Raw genomic sequence first — 11790 nt, forward strand, 5'->3', positions numbered from 1 at the left:
ATAGTTTCGTCCACTAATTAATATTTTTATTAAAAAAAGAAGCTCACTTCACCCCAAAAAATATAATCAAATGAGTCAGATGAAGAACTAATTATAAGTTAAACCCCAAAGTTACAAGCATCCAATCAATCAAAAGGTGTATCTTCATCGTCTAATGAAGAAGTTTATCAAATCTCACAAAGTCCATTAAGAAAAAAAGGTGATTAAAAAGACTATCACAAGTCAAAGTCCAAAGCTACAACTATCCAAGAAGTCAAAAGATGCATCTTCATCATTAAAAGAAGAAGAAAATCCATTAAAGAAAAATGTAAAAAAATGATCTGTCATAAGCAAAAGCTCAAAGCTATAAGCATCCAAGAAGTCAAAAGATCTTCATTATCAAATGAAGTTTATTCAATTTCAGAAAGTCCGTTAAAGAGAAAAGCAAATAAACAAATTGTTCTCACATCCTCTAATTAAGAGACAATCTTACGTCAAAGTTTAAAAAGGAGAACACCAAAGAAAACAAAGTTCAGCAACAGATCACTAGCAAAAGGAAATAAATACAAAAGGTCCATTTAAATGAACAATTTTTGGTGTTTTATTCGCATCATTTTTATGTGTTTTACCAATATGATTGACTATTTTTCTTTAATTAAATACATTTCTTTGACTGCTTTAATATGTCAATTTTACTTTATTCTTACATTGCTTTTATAAAATTTATACATAACGCTACCTTAATCAACTTTAGTTGAGTGGTCAGTCTCTAATTTTGAAATATTCCCTTATAAATATATTGATAAATAAAAGATATCTTAATTTAGAAGTAATTTTTTTAACAAAAAAATGATATAAAATATTATTAACAATTATATTTTTTAATTTGATTTATTAAACAAATAATTTATTTAAATATTTCTTTAATTATTTATAAACCCGGGAAATGCATGGGTCTGTGTCTAGTTCAAAGAAAAAACTGTGAGGTATCGTCTTTATGAGGAGTTGGGGAAATAATGAGTGGGCAAATAAGAAGAGGGCATTTATTTTTTCTCATAAAAGTTGGTGGCTAAAGTGAGGTTTGAAGATGCAACTCATTTCTTTCTTTTGAAGCAAACCCAATTTATCTCTGAACGTAAGTGACAAAAGTACTTATAGGGGAATCTATTCATGAAGCAAAACTCAATTTATCCATCAAAAAGTATGTTTGCGGGATTCCAACGAGAAACCAAACATACTTAAGAAAGTTAACCCATTTACATAGGTACTAATAAGAAAGTTAACAAAGGTAAATAATTCATTAACCCATTTACATATTTTAGTTTTTTTAAAAAATAAAAATTTATGATGAAAGTAATCATACATCCTTTCAACCCCGGAGTATTTATGTTTCTTAGAGTCAATATCCTCTAGCCCTCTATGTTTTGATGAAAACAAACAATATTTTATTTGATAAGAAAAACTAATGAAGTTTACCGTAGTAGATAGCACTGCAAACAATAAACTAAAACATATATAGTTTTATTCAATAAATATATATATCTCAGGCTTCATTTGGATGAAGTGTCTTAAGAAAGGTTTAAAAGACACATTCCAATTTAAAGCCAATCATTAGAAGCATATTGTCTAAAGACATTTACAAATCAAGGATTACGGAATATGTTTTTAATTTTATCTTCTCATGATTCAAGTGAAATTTAAAATAAAAAAAATCTCCACTTTTATGCTTGACATGTTGAATGTCAAATTACATTAATGTATGCTTAAGAAAAGTACATTATTGTATAAATAGAGACAATTTCAATGTACGTTCAATTATATAGACGTTATACTAACGTATAAATAAAGACAATTTCAATTGTATAGACACTACACTACTCAAGTTTTTCAATGGATCTTTGAAGAAACACTCGAATAAATAACAATACATGGACCACATGATGTTTTTTCTTTTATCGGCAAAGAGTTACATAAAAACTACAAACATTAATTTCTCTCATGATTTTTCTTTTCTTTTTTTCCTTTTATTCATTGTACATTCATTTATTCAGCTTGAGCGAATACTAAGGGTCATCGACTCATCCATGTAGTGGTTAAAGAGTTAGCCAGCGGGCATTAATGAGTCCGGTAGTGGTTGTTTAATATTTTTGGGGTCTATTGGACCCGTCTGACCAGAAAGACTCTTAAAGACTCTGATTTGTCCTCAAACCACATAAATTGGGAGAAATGTTTGCACATCATTTGTAACGCTTCTAGTTATAAATTATAAATTAAAATCGCTATAAAGCACATACAACTTAAAATTTAGGAAACTACAAATGCAACATAATTTATTGTTTTAGTTAGGGACACTACTAGTACGTGTAAGAATCATTTCTCCTTTATAATTGAATAATCATGTGTATCAATCTCTTATACATTGAATAATACTTTTCCTAGGTATAGCAGAATGTAAAGAAAAGAATGAGCTTCCTCGTTTCTATACTTGCCCTCCCATTGAGGAAAAGGCAAAGCACACATTCCTCCGTACTTACACAAAACTATATAAGGGTTGAATTTTTTAAAAAAGAAAAAGAAAAAGAAAATAAAAGTTATAAAATAAAAAATAGATAAATAAATCAAGTGATCAGACACAATCCATTAATGTATTGAAATTAAGATTGAAGCATTTGGATATTAGTCGAGTTTGATCCTTAACAGAAATAATTCTTTATTAGATTTTACTTATCTTCGAAACTCTGGGTTAATCAGAATTTTTTTCCTGATAAACCGAAGAATTAAAAACAAAAAAATATAAGAAAACTAAGAAGAGAATTTAAAAAAAAAAGTAACAAAATAAAGAAGTAGAAGAAAATGTAAATAGTTATTAAGAGAAAATATCATGAATTTTAAAATATGTAAATTTATCGATTTAAGAAAAAATAGTACATTATTGTTGTTGTGATAAATCTAATATTAATTAGAAAAATAATAACAGTGATCATTAAACGATTATTTTATAAATTTTTAAATTTATATATATATATATATATATATATATATATATATATATATATTATAAAAAGTTTCCATATATAATAGAAAATAGTTGCCACCATTTCTTGATATTCTGAACAGTAAAACTTATGTACTCCAACAATCATATAAAGTTAAGCAGCCATTTCAAATTCCATGTCTACAAAAAAAGGTCCATCAATTGTCTAGTGCAATTCAGACACTCTTTCCTCTTGGTCCTTTGTGCATGTCCTGGGTTTCTCGAACTGCATTTGGCTAGAGTGTAACTAAAGAGGTTTCCTTTAAGAGTATTCTTTCTCCTTGCATGTTGGTTAATTGATCATCCTTTTTATGCTTCAATTTTTGTTGTTTTAATTACTTTGAAGCTATGAAAATGCTTGCATGTTTTCAGTTGTAAGTGCTGCTGCTGCCTCTTGCTATTCTTTGGTGGTTTGGTTCTCTTTTGTGTAAAACATTCTACAAACTTCCTAAAAAGTAAGTGCTCTAAAACCTCTTATTGTAGGTAAGAATACAAGTGCTTAGAATTTGAAGTTTGAACATCTATATCTTGTTTAAAATTATGTATAACTATTTGATGATGAAATATCTTGCTTTCTCTACATGTTAAGATTTAATTTCAAGTAGCAAACATTGTCAGTATAAAATCTTTCACCACAATGCATTGCAATTGCATAAGACTCACTAAAAGCTTTAGTTATTAGGTGAAAACTTATTTAACATTTTGTATACACCCTCTCCCATAAAGGTCTTTGGACTTTTATATGTTATCTGCGTATAGCATAATTATGGTCCATCTATACATGTTGAAATTGACAACGGGATTGAAATCAAGACGCAACAGTAGATATAATTTGTCTATATTTGGTATTTTTTTAATCTTTCAATCCAATAATATGTTATTTTGAAATTGACAATAGGATTGAAATTAAGACCCGAGAATGGATTTTATATTTTAGTAATGGTTATTTTTTATTTTGAAGATAAGAAATATGACAACTCCCTCAGCTCCAGCTAGAAGAAGTCAGTTCTTGTCTTCTTGATGATTAATGATATATAATTTGTCCCTATTTTAGTATTTCTGGTTTTTCCAATCCAACATGTTAGACTAGAGAGTTCTAACACTATTCTGTCTCTTCCCCACCAAGCAAGCAAAGCAAAGAATTCTTTTTAGACTAGACTTATTATATTCTTGAAACTAACATGTTAACTATAATAAAATGGTCAATTAGTAATTATTACATGAAAATACTTTGTATAGTGATCTAGTTGCATGCTAAATGGTTTCCTGAATTTCAAAATTTAACAGTCTTTCTGGCATGTTTACTGTTCATTGTAAGGATTCTTCTATGATCAATCTAATTACTTCTGTATGAATATGCCATAATTTTTAACCTTCTCCAAAAGGGGATACGCTGAAAATGATATGCTTCTCTACAAGGAAAATTTTCAAATAAAATGTCATTAATTAACAGTACACTATTGAATTTTCAAACAAGGTATTAATGATAATTGCCAGCTCCATGAAATACAATGCATACTTGAGACAACCATAACCTAAAGGGAAGCAAATATAGATATATACATAAAAATACAAATGTAACATAAGTTAAACAGATAGATTTCCACCATGCTCTTTCATTGTTGTGACTAACAAAATTAGCATAATTTCTTTGAAGAACTTGGTCTCTCTGACCATCAATTGTATTATTAACCATACTTTTGAAACCATTCTAACAAACCTTTACCTCTAAATACAACTGAATGTTAGCACTTTTACCTTGATATATGGATTCTGCACAGGATGCTTCATATACAGTTCTTGAGACTAGTCAAAAAGCACACTGCTTATATCCATTTCTATGAATTAACTTAATGTATCCTAACAATTATTCCTTTCCATTTTCTTTCCTTCTTTTATTCCAAACAAGTAGCTTATATCACAAAGTAAATGTAATCAAACTCTCTATAATTGTTCTACAAGGTAATCTACACATTGAAGATCAAATGTAAATCATGTTTTTTCTTATAAAGTAAGGAATTGTGCACTTATTTGAAATTCACGTATAAATTTCAGGAAACATAATCAATTGAACACAATGTCCAAGACAATTCAAATGCATGGATTCCAATCTAATGTGTCAGCTGAAGAGGTGAAGAAATTTTTGGAGAAACATACAGGCCACCAAACTGTTCATGCTGTAGAGGTTTGGCAGCATAAAGGAGATCCTACAACACATGTTGATGTTCAATTCACAGACAGAAAAAGTGTTGAAACAATCTTGCTCTTAGTTACTCAGCACCTATCTTACAGTGACTATGTTCTAAATGCTACTGAAATAAATCATGACATTTTTCCAAAGCCAAGGAACTTTCCTCACAGAATGGATGATATAGTAGTGCACTTTGGATGTCAAACATCCAAGGACAAACTTAGTGTACTCTGGGAACATCCAAATGTTTCAGTTAAATTCGGGTCAAGATTGAGAAAGATGTATATATTTTTCAATTATTTGACAATGGATTATAAGCTGCAGATTTCTTCTGAGAGTATATCGCGTATTGAGCTGCGCCATTCAGATGATTTAACCAAGAAGTTTCTCCTTTTTCAGGTTAGTTTTCTTACCTATGTACTGTCAGATCCCTTAGTTTCTTATTTTAAAATAATTAGGTGTTCAAATCCTTATGAACAGATTTAAGAAACAAGAACATGTACATATCCATAAATCATAATTTTATATATTCTTTTATATAATCATATCAAATAGGGTCGGCAAAAGTAACCATATCACCTAGTTTCAGATTTAACTTAAATAGGTATGAATATGCTCACAGATGTGTTCTTGTGTACGCTTGTATTTCTCATTTATAAAGCCTGTACATCTCTAATATCTAGCATATAAATTCACAATATAACTTCTTAGCATCTATGTGGTGAAACAGAATATGATTAAATTGCTCATAATACTCTACTTTTTTCTCATAGTTGTGCTTTCCTCCTTCTCTTGGGTTTTATTTAAACAATATTCCAATAAACCTAGTTTAGGAGAAAAAGATTAACAAGGGAAAAATGTTTAAAATAGACAACTTCAAAATATTTTTCTCTCTCGTGTATATATTCCTCACTTTACATTGATTCTATTTGAAGAAGTGCTGCTTTTGCATAAAATAGTGCTACAAAGTATCCATAAAAATGTAGAAAATGCTGTCTGCTATAGTCAAAACTAATAAGCACTAACCTATATTACCTTAGAATGAGTCTTGTTCTGGTAACGGAAACTTGAATATCTTAGTTTATAAGAACACTGAATATTTTGATAGCAACAAAGAAGAAATCTTATTCTTCCACTTTCTCTCCTAATTGTTAGTTACGCGGTGCTCCTATGATCTATGAGAAAGATGTTTCCAAAAGCAAATATTTTAAGGAGGCTTGTGACAACCATTGGTTTCGAGGGGTAGATTTCACCCCATCAAGTAGCATTGGACAATCTTCCACTCTATGTTTTGAGCTTCCACAAAGTATTGAGGTTCCAAAATTCAATCAGCATTATCGTAATTATAGTGAAGTTGATGACAGCATCTTTACTCTTGAGAAACACCTTGGTTTCTCTTCTAACTTCAAATTTGTCCCCATAGTGATCCCTCCAGAAGGCTTCAACTTGCCATACAAAATATTGTTCAAAATCAACTCATTAATTCAGCATGGATGTCTTCCTGTGCTAGCAATTGACATCAATCTTTTCCATCTAGTTGATCCTAGAAGAGTAAGGCTTGAATACATAGAAAGTGCCCTGCATAAATTAGATCAAATGAAAGAATGCTGCTATGAACCTGCACAATGGTTGGAGAAACAGTATAACAAATACTCAACAAATAGTCTAGTTCCACTATCTAGTGCTATTTCTTTAGATGATGGGTTGGTCTATGTGCATAGAGTACAAGTAACTCCATCCAAGATATATTTCTGTGGTCCTGAAGTGAACCTTTCCAATCGTGTCTTGCGCAACTATCCTGAAGACACTGATAACTTCCTTCGTGTTTCTTTTGTTGATGAGGACATGGATAAACTTCATTCAGCTGATCTAGTGCCACGTTCATCGTCTACAGATGTGGACAGAGAAACAAAGCTTCACGAGAGGGTACTGTCTACACTAAAAAATGGCATTGCAATTGGTGATAAGAAGTTTGAGTTTCTTGCCTTCTCACCGAGTCAATTGCGGGATAACTCTGTCTGGATGTTTGCATCAAGAACTGGACTTACTGCATCTGATATAAGAAAGTGGATGGGAGAGTTTCATGAAATTAGAAATGTGGCCAAATATGCAGCAAGGCTGGGTCAATCATTCAGCTCTTCCAGGGAAACAGTAAGTGTTGGCGAACATGAAATTGAAATTATTCCTGATATAGAATTAAGAAGAGGTGAAACCAAATACTGTTTCACAGATGGCATTGGGAAGATATCTTCTGAATTGGCTCAAGAAGTGGCTAAGAAATGTGGTTGTAGGGATAATAATATTCCATCAGCATTTCAAATCAGATATGGGGGGTACAAAGGTGTTGTTGCTATTGATCCTACTTCATCAACTAAACTGTCCTTAAGAAAGAGCATGTTCAAGTACAAGTCAGAAAACACAAAATTGGATGTTTTGGCATGGAGCAAATACAAACCTTGTTACCTTAATCGACAAATAATCACCCTCTTGTCCACACTCGGGGTCAAGGATCGAGTCTTCAGAAAGAAACAAAGAGAGATTCTTAATCAACTAAAAATGATATCAACAAAGCCACTGATGGTATTAGATTTGATGTTCACAGGAGAGATTACAAATATTTTAAGGGAAATGCTCATTTGTGGCTTTCATCAAACTAAGGAACCATTTCTTTCCATGATGTTGCAAACATTGTGTGCATCAAAATTACAGGAATTGCAGCTCAAAACTAGGATACTTGTTAAGAAAGGAAGAGCACTCTTAGGATGCTTAGATGAAACTAGGACATTAAAATATGGAGAGGTATTTGTGCAGATAGCTCACCAAAGAAATAAACAAATTCATGCTATGCCCTCTCTTTCTTCTAACAGATATGGAGGAAACAAGAGCAAGCATATTGTTAAAGGAAAGGTAGTTGTAGCAAAAAATCCCTGTCTGCACCCAGGAGATGTGCGCATTTTAAGAGCAGTGGATGTACCTTCCTTGCATCATATGGTGGACTGTGTTGTTTTTCCACAGAAGGGGAGAAGGTAAGTAAGATTTCCATTTTACTATTTTCTATTTCTCAATACTACACACACATGAAGACATCGATTCGAGTGCATACTCCTTTCAGAATAGCATTCCACACATAACCTATCCATTCAATCATTTATTTTGTAAACAACATAACTTAATGTACCTAAATTTCAGGTGAGAAAATTACAAGGTATCAAGTAGATAGCATGGTATAACATTAGCATATAAAGCACAATATGTGCCCAAAATTAACTTATCGCAACCTCAATTTCTCTTACAGGTGATGGAATGGTTTTAAATGTATTTTGGTGATTAAAAAGGAATTTCTATAATGAAAGGAATCAATAACATTCTTTGGATTTTATTTTGACTCTTGTTTGAGGATTCCTTATAGTAGGCCAATTCATTATCTACTAAGTCTTTCTTTCGGTCAATATACCATGGCAAAGCGATGGAAGAGTTACATTTTTAATATGTGTGATGTTTTCTGATTACATTTGATTCTTCATGTAGACCACATCCTAATGAATGTTCAGGAAGTGACTTAGATGGAGATATCTACTTTGTCAGTTGGGACCCTGATCTTATTCCTCCTCATCAGGAAAATCCCATGGATCATGCACCATCTCAAGTTATGAATGTGGATCATGATGTTACATTACAGGTATTGATTTAAAAATGCAAGTGTACTAGCAAATTCATAGGAGGGTATCAAGAGATGGCATATAAAATTTACCTCAAATGAGAAAAACAAAGATTGTTTATCTAGATAACTCCATCCCCTAGTTAGGATAATCCATGCTGTATTTTCACAGTTGGAGATTATCTTAACAATGCTATAAATAAGAGATAAGGGAAGATATGTATAAATAGAGAAAAAATCAATATAAAATATGTCTTGTTCTTATAAAAAATTTACATATATGCAAAGGTGACTGACTTTAGATGAAGAGATCTGTTTTTGCTTTAATGAGTGATGCTCAGCACAAAGCAATGTTGTCAAGTAGTGGAATGAAAATAAAAGTAAAGATATCCAAAGCAGAAATATGTATGGGCACTACTTCCTTCTTTTCCACAAACATGATGGAATGCATGAGAAATTGTTCTTATTTTGTTTAGGCTTAAATATGTTTTTTTATCCCTAATAAATATCCAATTTTGCATTTGCTCCCTAATAAATTTTTGTTTTGTGATGAGTCTCTAATAAAATAATTTTATTTTTGGTCCTTAACACTTATTTTTAGCCCCTAATAAATTAACAAATTTTGTGTTTGCTCCATGATAAATATTTCTTATTTGTTATTAATACAGAGACTAAAACAAAATTTGTTAATTTATTAGGAAGCAAACACAATTTTTTTTAATTTATCAGGAACTAAAACAAAATATCAAGGATAAAAAATAAAAGTGTTATTTTATTAGGAACTCAATGCAAAGTAAAAATTTATTAGGAATCAAACACAAAAATTAGATATTTATTAGGAATCAAAGACATATTTAGACCTTTTGTTTATGCTTAATCAGTTAAACTAAATCATCCTATAGTCACTAGTTATTGGCAAATATAAATGAGAGGCATATGATGTGTCTATAAGAACAAATGGCATGACTATTTTAGACTAATTCTCGATTTGTGAAACAAGCCTCTACAATACCACAATATACCATGTGAATATTTGACTCTTGTCCTGTTTGTATAGAAATTAAACACATTCTGAGAGTTTTCTCTTATGTTCCAATTTGTTGGCAATGACATATCACTACCTGGCTACAGGAAGTTCAGGAGTATTTTGCTCACTACATAGTTGAAGACAGGCTAGGAATTGTTGCAAGTGCACACACTGTCTTTGCTGATAAAGATCCAGAAAAGGCAATGAGCCCTGCATGTACTGAGCTTGCAAAGCTACACTCAATTGCAGTTGATTTTGCAAAATCTGGAGTGCCAGCAGAAATTCCACAACATCTTCGCGTGGAAGAGTATCCGGACTTCATGGAAAAGCCAGACAAACCAAGTTACCAATCAAATAGCATAATAGGGAAGCTTTATCGCGAGGTGAGGAATGTTGCACAACACAAGAATCTCAATAAGACCTTCACTAGAAGAGTGGCGAGGCAATCATATGACCCCGACATGGAGATTGATGGCTTTGAGAAGTACACGGCTACTGCTTGTGAATACAAGAACATGTATGATTTCAAGTTGGGGAACCTGATGGATTACTATGGCATAGAGACAGAAGCAGAAATAATCAGTGGCAACATCTTGAAAATGTCAAAATCCTTCAATGAAAGAAAGGATTTGGAAGGAATTAATCATGCTGTGATGTCACTAAGAAAGGAAACTAGAAGCTGGTTCAATGTGATGGTAAACAAGTCAAATTCTCAAGGTCGTGATGCCTACGCAATAGCATCAGCTTGGTACCTTGTTACATATCATCCTAGGTATTGGGGATCCTACAATCAGGGGCTGAACAGGGGTCATTTCCTCAGTTTCCCATGGTGTGTGCATGACACTCTCATCCAGATAAAGAAGGACAAAGTCAGACAGAGAACTTTTACAGTGGAGCTTTGCACAATACTGAAACTGTTTCCCATATTACTGTTTTGCTTCTTATTGTGGATGATAGTGCAATATCTAACCGATTGAATATGCAGCTAAAAATTACTAATTTACTTTATATATATGATTTCATATGGACTAATACATATTTATTATTATAATGTTCCTAGTTTTTTCTTATTCATTTTGCTAGCTCTATTCAGGGATATTAGGAATATGCTATATTTCCTTTACTCAAGTTCCAGAGAATTTCACCTCTGCCTATATATAAATAGGACAAGCTTATGTACTTAAAAATCACAGTTGAATCAAACTCTGAAGAACCTATAATATTTAGAGCTATGCTCCTCTTTAGGATTCTTGAGGTAGCTTGGATTTGATCAAATGTTCCTCACACCTTTTGTGGAGATTCTATACAAAGCTAATCTCTTCTTTCTTCAGTAAGATTGAGAGTGTGGCGTTATTCTCCTCTTCTATTCTATTTCATCTTTTATTCTTCTTTCAATTAATGTATGTTTAATTCAAGAAATCCAACTCAAGAAAGATCATGTTACAAGTAGAAATATTTTCAGTTAGCCGAATGAATCGAGATGGAAACTTAGCCAAAAGGGGGTTGTTTGTTATTTCGGATAAATGATAAGATATGACCATTATAAAAGACAATTCGACCAATTTTTTGAAAAATTAAAGGAAGCTCAAAAGGTACGTGCATTAGAGTTTGAATTGAGGTTAAAATTATGAGATTTTGGATGAAATCAGTGGCGAATGTAAAGATCCCATGATCTAGGAAGTGGTTCTTGAAAAAGCGGAACGTGGGATATGCGTCACGTGGTTGCTTAGCCAAAACACGAATAAACTAGATGAATCGGTTGAAAATGAAGGAGTTGTGTACGAACATAGATAAACACTATTTAGATTAAGTTAGTTTAGATTTTCCAAGAATAAATAGTTTTTTTAGAAACATTTGTAAGGATGTTCAACCAAAAACAACCAATCAATGCAATTATTTTA

At 31.7% G+C, this 11790-nt stretch overlaps 1 protein-coding gene across 1 annotated transcript; it reads left to right on the forward strand.

The window, feature by feature from the left end:
- The first annotated feature begins 3170 nt into the window (after positions 1 to 3170).
- LOC100805477 (probable RNA-dependent RNA polymerase 1) lies at positions 3171 to 11308 on the forward strand. The gene is made up of 6 exons (XM_014778083.3): positions 3171 to 3268; positions 3386 to 3468; positions 5069 to 5603; positions 6360 to 8230; positions 8733 to 8883; positions 9994 to 11308. Exons 3-6 carry the CDS (start codon positions 5091 to 5093, stop codon positions 10864 to 10866), a joined length of 3408 nt encoding a protein of 1135 aa, XP_014633569.1. The 5' UTR covers positions 3171 to 3268; positions 3386 to 3468; positions 5069 to 5090; the 3' UTR covers positions 10867 to 11308.
- The last annotated feature ends 482 nt before the right edge of the window (positions 11309 to 11790 follow it).

This window comes from Glycine max, chromosome 7 (genome assembly GCF_000004515.6).
Source record: "Glycine max cultivar Williams 82 chromosome 7, Glycine_max_v4.0, whole genome shotgun sequence".
Lineage (NCBI taxonomy): Eukaryota > Viridiplantae > Streptophyta > Magnoliopsida > Fabales > Fabaceae > Glycine > Glycine max.

Bases quoted from the DNA above. Each gene is read 5' to 3' on its own strand.
- LOC100805477 (XM_014778083.3), top strand. From the start codon at position 5,091: ATGTCCAAGACAATTCAAATGCATGGATTCCAATCTAATGTGTCAGCT. The intron at 5,604-6,359 runs GTTAGTTTTCTT...CCTAATTGTTAG, and splicing joins AGAAGTTTCTCCTTTTTCAG to TTACGCGGTGCTCCTATGAT. The intron at 8,884-9,993 runs GTATTGATTTAA...ACCTGGCTACAG, and splicing joins ATCATGATGTTACATTACAG to GAAGTTCAGGAGTATTTTGC.